Source organism: Sorex araneus, chromosome 8, assembly GCF_027595985.1.
Source record: "Sorex araneus isolate mSorAra2 chromosome 8, mSorAra2.pri, whole genome shotgun sequence".
Lineage (NCBI taxonomy): Eukaryota > Metazoa > Chordata > Mammalia > Eulipotyphla > Soricidae > Sorex > Sorex araneus.
Window position 1 is genome coordinate 64,923,066 of NC_073309.1, and position 19,218 is coordinate 64,942,283.

The window sequence follows — 19,218 nt, forward strand, 5'->3', positions numbered from 1 at the left end:
CATGCACATACCATGGGCTGATCTTCATTAAAGGAATCGGGGCACATGTGAAAAATACTGTTAGCAGCAAGAAGGACTTTCGGCCCCAGACATCAGAAAGAGCACCAATAAGTGGGGCACTGAGGAATGACAACAAACCCTAAAAAAGGGGGGGGAAGGGGGAGGGAAGGAAAAAAATGCATACTTGATGAGTCAAAAATAAATTGCTTTACAACCACAGAAAAATTTTAAAGACATTTATAAAGCAAGTAGAGACAGCACTAAATAAAAATAAGCAATACTTCTCTAAGTATGATTTCAAATTCTCAAAATTGTCTAAAATCAATTTCAGTGCTCTGTGCACCAAATATGAAATGCTCTAATGAATTCTCAACTATGCTAGCTCCAAAGCAGCAATACTAGAAAGCATACATTATTTAGCTAATAATTACCCACAGGCTAATTATGTTCCTAAAACCTTGTCAAATGGAATCTAGACTCTGTAGGACAATCAAGATTTAACACACTGACAGATTTCATACTTAGGTGACTTTATACACCGGCACCAGCTGTACTGCAGGTACCCGGGGAGGCCACCAGGCTTGGCAGTCTGGGCGGGGGCTGCCACGCTGGGGACTGGACTCAGAGGCTCTCAAGCTCCTCAGGTGGTCTACCACTTGAGCCATACCAGACCTACTGAGTTATTTTTTAAGAAGTTATTTTCTCTATAACATATGATTATTGTTAGTTTACCAAAGCATTCGGGGTTACATGCATACACCTAATTGGCCACATAAAGTGGCCTGTAAGGAACTTCCCTGCTGGCAGCCGATGCTGGTTTGAGTCCTGGCCCTGCACACAGTGGCCCCGGCACTGCCTAGGATCACTCCTGAGCTCAGGATAACCCCAGAGCACACCAGCTACGGCTCCAAAAACCCCCAAAATTTTACAAATTTTAAATGAATTGACTACACTGAGTCAAATAATGTTTAAAACCCAGCTAATTTAAAAAGTACTAAGCACTTCTTCGACATATACTCTATCTATAACAAGTACTAGTCAATTAACTTATTATAATGGAAGAATGATATACGCAAGTGTATGGGCATGTGTGTGAACGTGAGTATATCTATGCGCAGAACATGATCTCACCTTCACTCCTTGAATTAGGCCATTCATCAGAAATGTATGTTTAGGAAAAGTTTCATGTAGTACCTAAAGAATAAAACAAAAAAATCTCATTCTACATTTCAATCCTGATAAAATTTTGACATTTGCATTCAAAAACACCCCTTCAAAATATAATAACTTATTTAACATAAATTTTCATATTTACATGATACTATGTGAGTATTAATACTTCCAGACGCATAAGCATTTACTATGTCATAAAAGCAAGGACTTACACTTCTCATATATCATGTCCTTTATTTTCTCACAATTCTATCAGAAAATTGACACAGAGGTCAAATGCTTGTCTGACCGAGCAAGATTACATAACCTCTAAGTGGTAAAAACTAAAACTGAACACAGCAAGTCTGTTTTCAAAGTTCACACTTTCAATTACTTTGCCCTCTCGATGTAACTTACAACTCCTTTATAGACAGGCACATATTGTTTAGGGTAGCAGACTAAGAGAATAAGGAGACTGTAATTCCAAAAGGTGGCTCTAGAAAAATTTCATAAAGAAAACAAAACAGTTACCTAAGAGAAATATGTTATACTATCCTTTCTATGGCCTGGTCTCAAACCACAAGTGAAAATATTCACTGAGCAACAACCACTGGGAATTAAAAAAAAAAATTAGAAGGAAAGATAAGTGAAAAAGAAAAAGCAGTGGCCACACCATTTTTACAGTCTGTGTCAACGAGTTCTTCATTGCTTTAAAGGCAACTACATTTTTTTTCTTTTTTGGGTCACACCCAGCAATGCACAGGGGTTATTCTTGGTTCTGCACTCAGGAATTACTCCTGGTGGTGCTCAGGGGACCATATGAGACGCTAAGGACTGAACTCGGGCCGACCGGACACAGGCAAATACCCTACCTGTGACGAGCGGTAATGCAGGAAATAAATGCAGGGAAATCTATTCAAGAAGAAAAACTATGATGAGAAGTATATTTCTGACATCTTACAAGAAAAACCTTTAGAGGGATTAGAATAACCTTCAGTTATTCTAGTGCCAAATACCAAAATTCCACAAAAAATAACATGAAAAAGAGGAAAAAAAATTGGAAACAAAATGTATAGTTGTCAAAGAAAAGCATAAGCCTGGGGAAATCATGTATATTCTGTTTGGGGGCACACTCAGCTGTGCTCAGGGTTTACTCCTGGCTGCAGGACCATACGGAGTGCTGGGGACCAAACCTGAGTTGGCTGTGTGCAAGGCAAGCACCCCATCAACTGTATTAATCCCTCCAGTCCAAAATTATGTTTTTGAGGCACTGATTTGCCTGAATAAAATTTTCTCAACCAAGAGCAAGAAGCAGCTATAAAGGTGCAATGCCCAGTTAGGGCCTCCAATATAGAATCAACTACGGGGCCCTTTATCTACTTTTCTACCATTCATTACTAAGGATCAAATCTCTCAATTGGCAAAGTACAGAACAGATGTTATGAAGAATCAAGAACATAAGGAATGCCTTCAAAAAGTTGTATAATATGCTAGATCTTATTCTAAAGATTCACTTTACATGTTATATTCTATTCCAGGACTGGTGCGGTAGCACAGTGGGTAGGGCATTTGCCTTGCATAGGGCTGACCCGGGTTCGATTCCTCCGTCCCTCTCGGAGAGCCTGGCAAGCCTCTGAGAGTATCCCACCTGCACGGCAGAGCTTGGCAAGCTACCCGTGTTGTATTTGATATGCCAAAAACAGTAACAACAAGTCTCACAATGGAGATGTTACTGGTGCCCGCTTGAGTAAATCAATTCTATTCCAATCACTGTGCTCTTGATTACTTTAGAAATATATATTCCTCAGTTACCAAAAGCCATAGTTTCATACAGGGCATCTGGTCCAATTTGAATATCCCTTTCTGAGTTGGCAACCCCCACACTATCCCTGTTGCTTCTCTGCTAACAATTTTCCCCATTCAAAGCAGATTTTTCCCTTAGGGAGATCACACTGCCTTTCATGGCAATCACATACGGTTCTGTGACAGTCCTTAAATAACAAGACTGATAAATAAATAACTTTGCTCTGGTATTATTCAGTTTTGCATGTACTTCATATTTTTTAGCTTTATTCAAACTTATATATAAAAAAAAAAGATACTCCAACCACTATACCAAGAATTTAACATAGTTTTAGTGCCTCCTAGAATGCTTTCATGTAGTAGCATCACTAAAAGATGATAAAGATACGCCCTTTTTTAAAAAAATTACTACAGGGGCTGGAGCAATAGAATAGTGGGTAGGGCATTTGCCTTGCACATGGCCGACCCAGGTTCAATTCCCAGCATCCCGTATGGTCCCTGAGCATCGCAAGGAGTAATTCATGAGTGCATGAGCCAGGAGTAACCCCTGTGCATCACTGGATGTGACCCAAAAAAGCAAAAATAAAACAAAATAAAAATTATTTTGTTTTTTTTTTCCATTTGGAGGAGCCTGTGCTCTCTCTTGATCTTTCTTTCTCTCACCTCACAATTTTCTTAAGTAAATTTCTTTAAATCTATTTTGTTACACACACACACACACACACACACACACACACACACACAATAAACAATTTCATATGGGTCGGAGAGAGAGTACTGCACATAAGGCTTTAGTCTAAACACCACCTGGTGTGGCCCACCCCCTGTCTCCTAATAAGAAAATTTATTAACATAACAAGACAATACATAAACTAATTTAGCTAACGTGACAAAATAAAAAATGTCACAATTACACAAAGAAATATAGTAAAATAAGATAAACAAAACCCGTGTCTGAATTTTTAACAGGTCATGAGCTAGAGAAATAGTACAGGGAAAAGGCACTTGCCTTGCTTGCAGCCAACCCTGTCCTCTACTGACCACCACAGAAGTGACCCGTGAGTAGAAGGCCAGGTATAAGCCCCAAGCACTGCTGGGAATGACCCCCAAAACAAAGCAAAAATCAAGAAAAATCAAGACAAATATAGACAAAACAACAATATAAGGAGTTTCCATCTGTGAGACACCCTTAGTATTTGACTTTGGGGTTTAACAGGAAAAAAACACCCCAATAAATTTTATGGAGAACTTTAACATTTTAAGAGTAAATAGTTATTCAATGCCTCCGAACCAGCTCCGCAGCAAAGGATGCACGCCATTTACGTAGAGACATGCAGGGGCCTCGGGCCACACCATGGACAGTGTGCCCGGCAGCCTAGGCCATCAGACACTGACCTACCGTGTCTAGACCACAGATTTCTCAAACCCGTGAAGATACTTTCTACCGTGGTATATATCCTCACAGGAGGAACGCTAACTGACCCCTACAAACCAACCAGCCGATCACAATATCAGGCCGCGATCCTTAGAAATATCTGCCAGTACAAAATTCTTGTCTGTAGTAAGATCCCTGCGAGTGGCGCTTTCACCAACCTCCCCGGGCAGATTCTCCACACAGTACAGAAACTGTTCTTGTTCTTTGTGTACTATGAGAACACTGTGTTCTATAAGCTCAATGAGCTTCAAACAAAAATAACTGCAACCACATAAAGAAATGTAAACTATTTTTACTTCACTTATATTTCTAAGACAAACACAAATCAAAAATACATTTATTATAGCTAATGTGTCTTAAGAGTGGTTAGCAAACAGGCCAGAGAATGCTCCGGACCCCAGACTGAGCTGATAACACCGGGGTGGCCCAGATGGAGCAGGTGCAGTCTCCCCGCCTTCTCCAGATGGAATCCCAGTGACACTGAGCTTCTACTAACATGGCTCCGGTATGTGGGGACCAGGACTGTTTCTCCAAACCTTTCCTGAGAGACAAAAAAAAAAAGCTCAGGAACGGCTCCTCCGCCCCTGAACAGCCATGATGCCAGAGGCACACAAAGCAATCTTGGAATGCAGTGGCTGCTGGCAGAAATACCTATGGACTTAATTACTAAAATACCAGAATTCCTAAACTGTGCAGCCGCTGCTGTGGCCATGCGACATCTTATGCTCTTCATTATCAGCAATAGAAAACAAATGATCTAGTGATGCCTTTTCGGCAGGTCTGATTGTTGGGAGAAAATTCCAAATAATAACAGTGGAGTTTCTGTCGAAAACTGAATGTAATCAAAGTAAAGAAAGAGTAAAGTGAAAATCATGTGCCACACAGGCAGGGTGGGGTGTGGAAAGGGGGGTATACTGGGGTTCTTGGTGGTAAAAAAAATGCACTGGTGAAGGGATGGGTGTTTGATCATTGTATGACTGAAACTAAAACCTGAAAGCTTTGTAACTATTCTCACGGTGATTCAATTTAAAAAAACATGGTTAGCAAAATAAATTAAGACTATTTAGAAATTTCAAATGCTTAAACAAATTCTAATTGTTTAGTGTTCTAAACAGGAACCAACTTAAACACAAATAGATCAAATTTTACCTTCATTTTCCCTTTCTCTTTTTAAATGTTAAGAGCTATGATTCTTTAGCAAGTATCCTTTACAGTAACATTCAAGACACACATGAAAGAAATAAAAATGGTTCAATGCTAACAGACTTAGAAGGCAACCTTGCTGCATTAGCTATCCTTGGTCTACCATGAAAGCCACCTGCCCCGCACCCAACAAGAGGGTGGGATCAGGGGAGATGCAGAGGTCCTAAAGAAAGAACAGAACTGCCAACAAAACAACTACAGTCCTTAAGCAAAAAATAAAGAAGGAATGGTAGGAGAGAGAAAGTGAGAGAGGGAGGGAGGAAGGAGAGAAAGAGGCACAGTGCCATGGGGAGGGCACTTGTCGGATCCCTGGCATCATCTGGTTCCCCAAACACTAGCAGGAGTAGCCAGGAATTGATCTCCAAGCACTGTCATCAGCAGGTGTGGCCCCCCAAAAAATAAAAGGAAATCAAGCAAGCAAACAAGCTTTAAGACTTGAGTCACTAAAACCTAAACGAATCCAACAACAAAATCCTCACATCAAATGGGGCCAGAGCAACGTCAGAGCAGGTAGGGAGCCTGTGCGGCCTGCAGCCCAGCTGGGGTGGGTCCCGGACACCCGCAGGGACCCAAGACTGCCTGAGCAGAGTGAGGAGCAAGTCCTCAACACTGCTGGGTGTGCCCTCACTCAAAACACCCCAAAGGGGGAGCGCCGATGGGCTTGATGCGCGGGGGCGCAGCTGCTGCGGAGCGGCGACGCGGACCCTGGCTGCCCACTGCCCTGGTCACTCCGCCGAGCCCCGAGAGCACACGCAGGGGCAGGTAACTAATTCTCCTGGGGGAGCAGAAAGGTGCTCCCCGAGCTAAGGAACATGCCTCCCAAGTTCAAGCGCCACCTGAATGATGACGACATCACTGCATCCGTGAAGAGTGAAAGGAGGAATCTTCTCGAAGATGACTCAGACGAAGAAGAGGACTTTCTCCTGAGGGGGCCTTCCAGACCGAGATTTGAACCCAGGAATGATAAGATCAGCATGTTCAGAATCAGGTGGACGAAGTCATCGATGTCACGCCAGAAAACTCACGAAGGTCATCGAAAGGGGGAGAGAGTAGATGAACTCCAGGACAAATCAGATAAAAGCTATCATGGCTTTGGTCGCTGTGGCCCTTTTGCTAGTGATCATCATTCTTATATTTGTAAAGTACCGCACCTGACTTGATGTCTGTTGAACCCGGGACAGTAATGCAAGATGGCACCGTGCACAAAGCCCCGAGACTCCCCCCCAAAGCGCGACGCGAGCGTCACTTCAAATGGGAGCACCGGGAATGCCCACTTCTCTCCCTCCCAACAAAACGTGCTTTTAATAATTTTTCAAAGCAGATAACCCAACCTCTATTTCGCCATGCCCCAAGGAGCTCATTTGAAGCGACATACTTGCCGGCGCGTTGTTGTGTACATAGTTAAAACACTGATAATGAGATTTCATACTGTGATTTCAACGGCGACAGGACTTGTATTACTGCATCTCTGGTGGGGCCCCCGGCAGCCGAGGGAGAAGCGTTCTGCCGTCCAGCGAAAGGAGATGGCAGAACCGCCCTGACAGTATTTGCAAGATTCTTCTCACATTATAATTGCTTTGCAATTTCCACATGTTTCTGGGTGTAACAAAAACCAAGTGTTGTAAATGTGGCTACCTTCAGCTCTCACTTAAAAACATTCCAGTAAACCTATTTTTGACTGTAAAAAAAAAACCCCAAAAATGTTTATAGTTAATGGAGAATAAGATAAAAGTCAAAAAAAACTCTGATGGTCTTAAAGAAAAAGAAAAGGCAAATATGGGGGTTGGCGAAGCAGCTCAGGGGTTAAGGTGCTGGCCTTCCCAAGACTGACCCCGGGCTAATCCCAGCTCACACAGGACCGTGCAAACCTACCAGGAAGGATTCCGGAGCAGAGACGGGGGAAAAGCCCTGAGCGGCTCAAGGTCTGGTCTGGGGCACTAAAATCAGAACCCAACAGCAACACAAAATAGAATTACAGGACATACAGAAGGGCATACGTCCACACGGACTCACACATGCTTCCACATACAGTTTTCCTTAATCACATTTCAGTACTTTGCTGCCCAAAGGACCCATGGCCAAGGCGCCCGGAGCACAGCAAATCCCAGGAATCAGGTACGGCCTAATCTCTACACCTCAGGCCTGGCTGGCCTCGACGTCTCCTTAATTCTCTTCACACGAAATAAAAACACGTAACACAAGTGAAAACATGTTTACATCAGACGAGACAAGAATTAGCCAAAAGCCCTGAGCTTCATATTCATAACCCGATGTTTGCCTCACAGACCACAGTTCCAGTCCGACCCCAGCACTGCAGGACGAGCAAGGCCTGGGGCCTGCCAGGCATGGCAACATACGCCACCCCCAAGCCCACAAAACTTACAAATTCATTCAAAAAGGCAGTTTGATTTTTAAATAATCAAGTAATGATAAAGTATTATACAGGGTTATGACTAACTTCTCCTTGAAAGCCACACTTCAATCATCCTGTCATTTTTTTTTTTTTACTTTTTTTTTGGGGGGGGCCACACCCGGCGATGCACAGGGGTCACTCCTGGTTCTGCACTCAGGAATCACGCCCGGCGGTGCTCAGGGGACCATATGGGATGCTGGGAATCGAACCTGGGTTGGTCGAGTGCAAGGCAAACACCCTACCCACTGTGCTATCGCTCCAGCCCCTCATCCTGTCATTTTAAAATCCAAGTATAAAAACATAGGAGAGTTACTGTTAAGATAACCATGGCGGGAGTCTGCTATAAACCGACAATTGCCAATGATGCTATAGCGACTGTCCTAAAACAGTGCAGCCATGCAGGGGGAAAGGGGACAGAAAGTAGAAATCCTCCCACACCAGCATCCTTCATGTTTCTTACTAGAATTCAGCTCAGTAGTTTTTAAAAAAGAAAGCAGAGTGCAAAGGCACTTTCCCTGGGGCTGGCCAAGGGCTGGGCATGCCCAGTGCCACTCAGCTATTCCTGGCTTTGTGCTTAGGGCTGACCTGTCAGTGCCCAGGGAACATATGAATGCCGGGGGTTGGAACTGTGGTCAGCGGCAAGCGGCACCTTAACCTCTGTACTCTCTCTAGCTCTTCCATTCTTAGACAGCGATGGTTCAAATACCAGTGCTGTGGTTTATCATCACCCTAGCAAGCCAGCCACTCAGCTTTCCCGACTTTAATGTTCTAATGCACGTTATGTAGTTTCGAGGACTAAAAGTGATGATATATTGAAGGTGCTTAAAACGTGTCAAGAGCAACCAACTCTATGAACTATTTACTGGTACAAATCCCAAACACTTTAAATACAGGACCAATGAGGTGGTGGAGAATGGGCACTGGTGGAGGGACGGGCACTTGATCATTGTATGACTGCAACACAAGCATGAACGTTTGTAAATCTTTAACTGTACTTCACGTTGATTCACTAATAAAAAATGATCCACCAGGCAGATTTATGAATGAAATGAAAAGGCAATATAAAGGTGTGAGGTCCCATACTTACCACACTCACTCAACAGCCCTGACATCAGGTTATTACACTATAATGAAGTTACAAATGTCACAATGAACTTGAACCATCTTAAAGCTCCAACTCTGTATACTTGGGTTAATGAAGACAGAAAATGTGTACAATCACTTAAGACGCTGACACAGAAAGTGATTTTTAAAAAGAGCCCTTAGAAGTCCACACTATTTATTCTGAACTGCCTTAGAGCCACCCCTAGCTCTGCTGTCAAGTTCACTGAGTTAGAGAGTCAGAGACTTGTGAACCACGCTAAGTCCCTAGAAGTGGGGGGTGCGCAAGAGTTGTTCATTTTCACTAGACTTTCAGGAAGGTGCTGAGTGTATTCCCCCGCCCCCTCCCTGGAAAAAGAATAGGGGGTAATTGGCCAGATAAATTTGGGAACCTCTGCGCTACTAGTGTAGACCTGGGTTGTGAGTTCATTAGTGGTCGCTCCTCTCAAGTGTCTGTGTAGGCCGCTGCCTTGATGCCCACTGGCCTCATGAAAGGTGCTTGGGGACCATATGCGGTACCAGGGATTGAACCCAGGCAGCCATGTGCAAGACTAGCACCCGACCCACCCTAGACCACTGCACTATCTCTCCGGCCCCTGAAAATTAATTTTTGTAAAACTAATAAGTCATTAGCGGTAAATGTGCCATTGCTCCCTTTGTAAAACAGGAAAGAGTTTCTATCAAAACTATCAAAGCTGTAGTACAGCTATAGTTCAGAAAACTACTATTATTCTAATCTGCACGGTTACTGTAAAAAGTAGCATTATATTATGAATTCTCTTTTAAGAGTACTTATGAAGATGAACCATAAATTTAAGATACTAGATATTCATATTTTACATAAATATGGTATGCATCCATAAAACAAACATGCCAGAAATAGAAACACAAAATATTTTAACTAGCTTAATATACTTATATGATTCAGTATTTTAATATAAACCTTTATATAGCAAGTTCATGAAAATAAGTGAAATTACATCTTTAAAGTTCTTCTGATATTTGCTGAGCTGCACATTTATCCTAATTGAACAGTTCAAGACAGACGTGTATGTTAACCATTTCTTCACTTCATTACTCTCACCACTTAGACCAATGGGAGGAAACTGGTCATCACTGGGATTGCTTAATCAGGCAGGGAGATTTGTCTTAAGATTTCAAATAGAGGAATATTTAGGTAAAAAATCATTTCAGAACTATGGGTGATCTGGAAAATACTTTTCCAAATTCTTGGCCTAAACTAAAAGAACTGCTTCAGTTAGTGTAGTCTCAAAATAATGCTGATCAGGACTATAGGCATCGTCTCTTCTATACCTGCCAACCTAAGAACCCTTTAAGTTCAGGGGGCTGGAGCAATAGCACAGCGGATAGGGCGTTTGCCTTGCACGTGGCTGACCCAGGTTCGATTTCTAGCATCCCATATGGTCCTCCGAGCACCTCCAGGAGTAATTCCTGAGTGCAGAGCCAGGAGTAATCCCTGTGCATCGCAAGGTGTGACCCAAAAAAATCCTTTAAGTTCATTCTATGCAGTCAAAGTGGTTGTGACCTTGTTTAAACACATTCACAAGAATCACATACATGATTCACCACTTAAGTTCTACATAAGGAAACAGGAAAGGCCAGGAAAAAAAATTTAGAAAGCAACAAAAAAAAACCAGCAAAATACAGTAATGAAAGGCTGACAATACCGGTGTGAGTCTTATCATGGGAGGGAAAGAAGGCTCTCATCCACGAAACTGAGATCTTAAGACCAGAGATATGCAAAGATTACTTACCACCAAGGTGGGTGCTGTCAATAATCCCCAAGCAAAAAATTCCAAAAAGATGACGATAACCGCATGATAAACACTAGGAGAACCTATTCCTTGAGGCTACAAAAAAAAAAATTTTTAAGTTAGTGATACATTTCGAAATTACTAACAATAACAGCAATAGTCAATAAACGTTCACTGAAAATATGTATGATCAGGGCAGTAAGTCAAACAGCTAAAAGGAAGAGGGAAACACATACATTACACGTGTGTGTGTATGTGTGTGTGTAAAAGCTCGACTTCCCGGAGGAAGTTTGAAGAATATGAAGGAGTTACACAGAGGCAAGTGGGGTGAGGCCAGTGGACGTTAGGGCAGCAGCCCGCAGACACGTGAGGGCAGGGACCGTTACAGGACTCACAACACAGTTTGTACAACTAACAGAACAGAGATTCCCAAATGTATCTGGCTGACCACCTCCTTCTCTGGGAAAGAAAATAAAAAACCCCTTAGTGCTTTCCTAAAAGTCTGCTTTAATGAAAATTAACAGAAAACTATTGCACCCATCCACGCCCCGCCCCCCCCTCCCCGGGCAATTTCTTTTTTTTTTTTTTTTTTTTTTTGCTTTTTGGGTCACACCTGGCGATGCACAGGGGTTACTCCTGGCTTTGCACTCAGGAATTACCCCTGGCCGTGCTCAGGGGACCATATGGGATGCTGGGATTTGAACCCGGGTCAGCCGCGTGCAAGGCAAACGCCCTACCCGCTGTGCTATCTCTCCAGCCCCTCCCCGGGCAATTTCTATTGACAAAATGTAGCTTCCAAGTTTCCACACTGTTTCGTATTTGGCATGCTACCCACCCGCCCTTCCAGCAAGTGTGGATACCCCTCCACCACAGTCCGCAAGGCCCTCTCTCCCTGAACTCGCTTTCGCGCCTTCGGTTCACTGGTGGCCACATCTCAGGGCCTGTTTCCCTTGCTCAGCCTCTCACACTCCATGTAGGAGAGAGAGTTTCTGGTGTTTCTCTTGTCCCTTTTTCCTTTTTAATTGTTTTTCATGCTTGATATTTGTAGTTATCTTTTCCCCTCTGACTCCCTTCCCTTGCCACAATACCCTACAATTCCACCGCACTGCAGTGACCCAGAGCGCGTCTTTTCTCTAAGCTGAGCAGGAGTCCACGGTACACACACATATGCCAGAATTTCATCATCTACCCATCTGCCGTGGACTCTTGGGTTTCCAGAACTTTGTCTCTGTAAACAATGCTGCAAGGAACGCAGATGCATACTGTCCCTGGGGATTCACGTTTTGGTGTTCTTGGGGTAGAGTCCAGGAGGGAACCACTGGTTTCACAGACGTTCCAATCACTTTCTGGTGCCTCTCCAACCCTTTGGAACTACCGGGAAGCTACTGTGAGTGCACAAACACAAAGTATCCTGCCAGCTGCACCTGCGCTGTACCTGGCCCCTGGACGGACACAACGTCTCCCGTGGGGAGACTCCGCCTGCAGAGGTCCAGGCCTGGCCCCGTGCTGACGGCCTCTAATTCTGAAGGCCATGGGAGCCACTGCAGAGTAAGAAAGACCCAAGAGCTGATGAAAGCGTTTAATCACTTTGACAAAGGAAGAGCTGTAGACGAAGCCTGAAACAGAGGAAGCCTGGCAGGCGCCGTGGCGGTCATCAGCAGGAATCAGGAACTACTACTGAAACACGGAGGCTCGGGAGGAGCTCCGGCGAGAGCACACACACTGAGCATGGCCCGGGTCCTGCCCCTGGCTCTGCAGCCCCCCACGGAGCATCGTGTGGCCCAAGCACATACCTGGAAGGCCCTTCCCCACCAGCACTGCAAGGAGAGACCCCATCCCTCTCCACCCGGCACTGTGTGCCTTTTGGAAAAACAGTAGTAGTCGTGAGGGTCCCGGAGAGCCGAGGGCTCGCTTCATCCTGCTCGCCTTGGTCTGACTCTCTGGCGCCACACTTGCCTCCCCTGCCCCCAGGCACTGCCAGGGGTCACTCCGAACTCAGAGACAGGAACAGCCTCCGAGCACCACAGCGTTTGGCCATGTCTCTCCTGTCCCAAATTCTCCCCCAAAGTAGAGACTGGGGCACCTAAGAAATACAGTACGAATTAAGTTTAAAATATTATTTATTATTTAGGGGACTGGAGTGATAGTACAGCGGGTAGGGAGTTTGACTTGCATGCGGCCGACCCGGATTCGATTCCCATATGGTCCCCCGAGCACCACCAGAGTAATTCCTGAGTGCAGAGCAGGGATAACCCTGTGCATCACCGAGTGTGAATCAAAAAGCAAAGGAAAAAAAAAAAGACAAGAGGGAATATTATTGTTAGAAAGCACAGGTAATTCCGTGTGGTATGATTTGGTAGATTCTAATAGAATACTCCTAAAGTTTTGAACAATCTGAGACAGATTACAAAGGTCTAGACTGGGTGGAAAGAGGATAACAAAGTATCTGCCCAGTGAGCAGCTTGTGGCACCAAGAGGAGGGGATCCTACGGTGAGACTATCCACAGGTGACCTGCCTCAGGTGCGCAAGAGAATTCACTGGGCACAAAATAGAAAATCCGGAAGCAGAAAAATCAGAGCGTCCATCTGTGCACCCCCCAATGGCCAAGGCAGAGACGGGCCACCCCAAGCCCTCACGGCTTCTCTACCAGAGTCCACTCGGCCGAGCAGTTTCCCTACCATGGAGCGAGAGGCGCTTCCACTGCAGCCACCTCTCTTCAGTTCCAGAAGTCAGGGTAATCTTTAGTCCCTGCACATTCCCATCTATTTCCTGTTTCCCAAATCACACTCTCTGCAGTACTAGCATTATGGCTCCATTATCAAGGCTTTCGACTAAGTATTTAAATCTGTATGTTTTTTCTCTTATCCTGTAACACCAGATAGCATCCGGCAGCTGAATCTGGCTATGCAAGGTTCTTATGGATCAAACCTGAACTTTTGTCCAAGCTCATACTCAAGCTCATGCTCTGATGCAGACCCTGCACTTGACTCTTTGATCTGGAATCTATACTACATGCATAGAATAGCACAAAGGGCTCAATAAGTGTTTGCAGAACTGCTTTAAACCGAAAGTGTTCTCCAAATTTCTTCCATCAGTATAGGTACTTAGGAGTTAGCACATCGTATCATTCTGGAAACAGCATTAGAAGCCTTTATCTTCCCTTATACACTGCTTCCTTTATACTGATATCTCACATATTGCTACTGTATCACCTATCATATGAATTTACTACATACATACCCTAGATTAGAAGACTATGACTAAAGATTTACAACGGTTTACATTCATAATGGACTGGAGTGATAGCACAGCGGGTAGGGCACTTTCTTTGCACGCGGCCGACCCAGGTTCGATTCCTCCATCCCTCTCGGAGAGCCCCGGCAAGCTACCAGTGGCGTATTCGATATGCCAAAAACAGTCACAAGTCTCACAATGGAGACATTACTGGTGCCCGCAAGAGCAAATCGATGAACAACGGGACAACAGTTCTCTAGTACTACATTCATAATCTTATTGATTCTTCCCAGCAACCTTTTCAGCTAGATACTATTATCTTAATTTCAAAGCTGACTTCATCAAGTAAGAGCTGGAGCAGTCACTGTAGGCACTACCAGAGCCCAAGCCACTGGTCAGACCACAGGAAACTGCCATGTGTGTTACTGAAGCAGAGGGATCCAGTCCCATCCATCCAGTATCCCAACGCACAGTTGGTTCTGGGGAAAGAAAGGCATTTAACACCACGAAACTGGCTGATCCTAATCAGCCATAATTATGAAGGCCACAAATTGCTAGGTAATCTAAATTAATCATTTTACCACTGTCACCTATCAGGGGTAGATAGCCTTTTTTTTTTTTTTTTTTTTTGCTTTTTTGGATCACACCTGGAGATGCACAGGGGCTACTCCTGGCTCTGCACTCAGGAATTACTCCTGGCGGTGCTTAGGGGACCATATGGGATGCTGGGAATCGGACCCGGGTCGACTGCGTTAAAAGGCAAACGCCCTACTTGCTGTACTATCACTCTAGCCCCGGTAGACAGCTTATTAATGCATCCTAATAATCAAATTCTAAGTCTATGACTGCCCAACTAATATGGGTGTATGAATGCAGTGGTTAATGCTGGGTAGTGATTTCTTCAAGTTTTCACCTCCCTGCTTCCTGCCCCCGCTTTTTTTTGGAGAGGGGAGGGAATTGGTGGCATTCACCAGAGGTCGTAGTTCCTAGCAAGGCACTCACATGTCTTTTTAAAACTGTGATGCTTGCTGCGGGATTGGAGTGATAGCACAGCGGGTAGGGCATTTGCCTTGCACGTGGCCGACCCGGGTTCAATTCCTTCATCCCTCTCAGAGAGCCCGGCAAAATACCAAGAGTATCCCACCCGCACAGCAGAGCCTGGCAAGCTCCCTGTGGCGTATTGGATATGCCAAAAACAGTAACAGTAAGTCTCACCATGGAGACGTCACTGGTGCCCACTCGATGAACAGTGGGACAACAGTGCTTGCTGGGACTTACACACATGCCACAGTGCTGTGTCTGATACAGCTATGCACAGAATTGAGGAATCCCAGAGAGCTTCTAGGATCCTGCTAAGACATGATTGGCCCAGGAATCTGATCGTGTGGCCATACACTTGTAAGTAGGTATCTATACCCCTGAGCTATTCCTCAGCGCCACAAACTAATGAGACCAATAATACGCTGCATTCCTCTCAGTGAACCAGGGGCTTCTGTGAATGGTTCAGCAGGAAACAAATAGTTCTATCAGGTAACTGGCTATTATAAGCAATCCTATTTATTAGGATGTATCTGAGAAAACAATGGAAGTCAAACAGGTTTGTTCTTAAAGCACTAGTCAACACTATCCAAAACAGGTCTTTTTACATTAAAAGAGACCAGAGACATGGCAGCTAAATGTGTTGATTAAATTCTGCATTAAGAAAAAAGACAACTGGGGGCTGGAGTGATAGCACAGCGGGTAGGGCGTTTGCCTTGCACGCGGTCGACCCGGGTTTGATTCCCAGCATCCTATATGGTCCCCTGAGCAGCACCAGGAGTAATTCCTGAGTGCAGAGCCAGGAGTAACCCCTGTGCATCACTGGGTGTGACACAAAAAGAAAAAAGAAAAAGACAACTATAGAGCACACTTGGGACAACTGGGAAAATGCTACAATACACACTAGAATTTCATTAGTATTAAACTTTCTGAACATGGTGACTATTGTGGTTATCTGGGAAAGGCAATATCCTGATTCTCAGGTAAGACATTCAGAATGTTTTAGGGACAGTGCTGTGATCTCTACAACTTACAGATGGTTCAGAAAAAAAGTGAAATATACAGAAAGAAAATAAAAAGTGCAACAAAACAGTAATACTAAATCAATCCTAAATCTATGAAATGGGAAAAAGAGTACTGCCGCTGATTAGTTCTTGTAACAATGTTGTTTATTTTGGTTTTGGGGCTGGCGACCATCTGGAGATGGAACAGGGTGGCACCATGCGAGACAAGCTCCCTCAGCCTGACCCAGGCCAGAGAAGAGGTGCTCTCTGACTGGCTCAGACCTTCCTCAGCAACCAGCAGCTACCCGGCCAGTGGCTCCTGGGGTGGAAGAACCACAGAGCAACTCTCCTGCCTATCCCCCAGCCCAGCCAAGGAAGACTGCAAAGAGCCACCAATGTGAACACAGACTAATGAAACGGTTTGAGACTCCTATCTGTAACCAAGTTAATAAAAACCCTGTGCCATCCTTCTGTGGGACTATCTTATTCTGCAAATGAAATGATCAATTTTATTTTTCCAGGTACATCCAACATAGCAATTCACATACCTGGTTCTGTATCTAATTTACTATCTTTTCGTATGGGAACTATACCCAACAGTCCTTAGGGGCTACAGTGCTCAGGGGACCAGGGGGTGCTCGGAATCAAACCTGAGGTTCTTGCAAGTAAAAACATGTGCTCAGCAGCTGGAGAGATAGTACAGCAGGCAGGGTGCGTGCCTTGCATGTGGCCATCCCGGGTTCAATCCCTGGCATCCCATATGGTCCCTGAAGCACTTCCAGGAGTAATTCCTGAGCGCAGAGCCCAGAGTAATCTCTGAATGCCCTAAGCATTAACAAGTATTGACCCAAAACCAAAAAAAGAAAAGAAATTCATATGCTAAGGTCCACTGAACAGTATTCCCAGTTCTCTATTTAATTTAATTTTTTTTTTTTTTTTGGTTTTTGGGTCATACCCGGAGATGCACAGGGGTTACTCCTGGCTCTTCACTCAGGAATTACCCCTGGCGGTGCTCAGGGGACCATATGGAATGCTGGGATTAGAACCCGGGTCGCCGCGTGCAAGGCAACCCGGGTTCTACCCGCTGTGCTATCACTCCAGCCCCTCTCTATTTAATTTTAAAGTCATTTTTTACCCACTCACTTGTGAAAACAACTGCATATTTTAACTTTGTCAGGATAGTCAGTTTAACAACTGTACTTTAAAAAAAATTTCCTAAGAAATAATAAAGTTTTTTTAAAATCATAAGAAATTCTATTTTTATCACACAAAACACTAACGTAAACAACTCTAGTTCTTAAAATCTGGTGATATAATGATTTAACAACAAAACTGGAAGCATTCTAAAGTCAGGATGCATTTTTAAGTCATCAAAATGTTTCATATGTTAGAACTTATGAAAGTTGTATTCCTACACCTCTCAAAAAAAGAAAATTCACATCACTGTCACTGTTTTGATCAATAAATGCCATGAAATAGATTAATATTTACTATGCAAAATAGTTTTATTTAGGAAAGCTGAGGGAAGAGAGAGAAAATCAAAATCCCATAAAGGAAAATTTTCCACCCTTTGCTGGGTTGTAGGTGACTTCAGAATGTAGTATACAATGTGTATTTAATATTGACACTTATGCCATCTGCAAATTAAACTTTCTCCAACTTTGGAAAGTACAAATCTTTTGAGGTATTCTCCCAGAAAAATATACAGTCAGAATTTTGTCAACAACTTCAGGGTTAACAGGCCGATGTTAAAAGAACCACACACCTCTGTGTAATCTGCCTTAATTATGTACTACTCATATCTTAGTAAGCCTAACCCTGGTTTCAAGGCCAACTTCAAGAAAACCATTAAGCATTGCATGATATGGTCTAGAAGGGTTAACCTGCAACTGCTAAAACATATGATAAATCTGTTGGACAAAAGTGATCATTACATTTTCTTAACATTAAAATTGGATGAGTGGACTTGATCAAGATGTCATTAACAGAACAAAGCAAGACCACTTTATTAATATTCTTGAACACTAAGTAGGAAACCGAAGACGATCAGAGCTGTACCATTATTGTCCAGAGATGTGAAAGGATTCCGAGCCTGGGGACCTGACTCCAATGAATCCACCCACTCACCGGTGGACCTTAAACACAGACACAGGAAGAACAGAACAATATCAAAGGCAATCTTACTCCCTTAACGTGGCAAAAAACAAATGCAAAAAACTACCCTGACAGACCACAATCCCTGATTAGACACAAGAATAAAAGAACAATTAAAAGTCATCTAGTGTGTGCTAGAGTACACATTTTTAATCACTTTAAGTGTGTAATCATTTTAAACTTCCATAGGACTCAAAGATGCAGAAACAAAAATCATACTCTTCCCAGTGTCTGGTGCCCTAGGAATAAAAAAATGCTACAGAAGTGTACACGATGACAAATGGCAATACCCTCATGCATGTAGCCTCTACTACTTTCTGTTTGCCCACTGGAAACACACAGGCGTGGTATAAAACATTGTAACTGCGGGGGCTGGGAGATAGTCCAGGGGCCAGGGCGCTGTACAGCACGCGGGTGACCCAGGTTGCATCCCTGGCACCCCAGATGGTCCCCGAGCACCAGCGGGCGTGATTCCTGAGTGTAGAAGCAGGAGGACGCCCTGGGCATCACTCGGTGGTGCCCCCGAGCAAAATAGAACTAAAAAATAACCACAAAAAGAAAAAATTGCAACGTGTCCAGAAGCAAACCAGGAGCTCACCGCAAGGAGCAAAGGGGTCTGAAAGGGACAGACGCTAACCTCTGGCAGATCTCAGGGGACCCGGTGCCAAGGCGCCCGCCGCACACCGCGCAGACCGCCGGCGGCGACACGGGCCTCACGGGGCCGGCGGCGCGGCCCGGTGTCGGGCAAGGAGGGGGGCGCCAGCGCAGGCCCGGCTCCGGCTCGGTCCCAGCCCCTTCCGCTGCTCTCGGGAGAGTGCTCCCAGCTCGCGGCTCTCGGCCCGGCCAGGCTGACCCACGCCCAGCGATGCACTCACCGGCCAGGCGCGAACAGCCCCTCAGCACCG

At 44.4% G+C, this 19,218-nt stretch overlaps 1 protein-coding gene and 1 pseudogene across 1 annotated transcript in view; one reads left to right on the plus strand and one right to left on the minus strand.

Annotated features, from left to right (window-relative positions):
- The window catches only part of MFSD14A (major facilitator superfamily domain containing 14A), a 36,863-nt gene that overhangs the window by 16,855 nt on the left and 790 nt on the right, over positions 1-19,218 (minus strand). Inside the window, exons 2-4 of the mRNA XM_055145018.1 lie at positions 10,883-10,978; positions 1,132-1,194; positions 12-139 (exon numbers count right to left, since the gene is read on the minus strand). Coding sequence (XP_055000993.1) covers positions 12-139; positions 1,132-1,194; positions 10,883-10,978 — 287 coding nt within the window. The remainder of the gene's footprint in view (positions 1-11; positions 140-1,131; positions 1,195-10,882; positions 10,979-19,218) is intronic.
- On the plus strand, positions 6,236-6,798 carry LOC129406752 (vesicle-associated membrane protein 4-like; annotated as a pseudogene).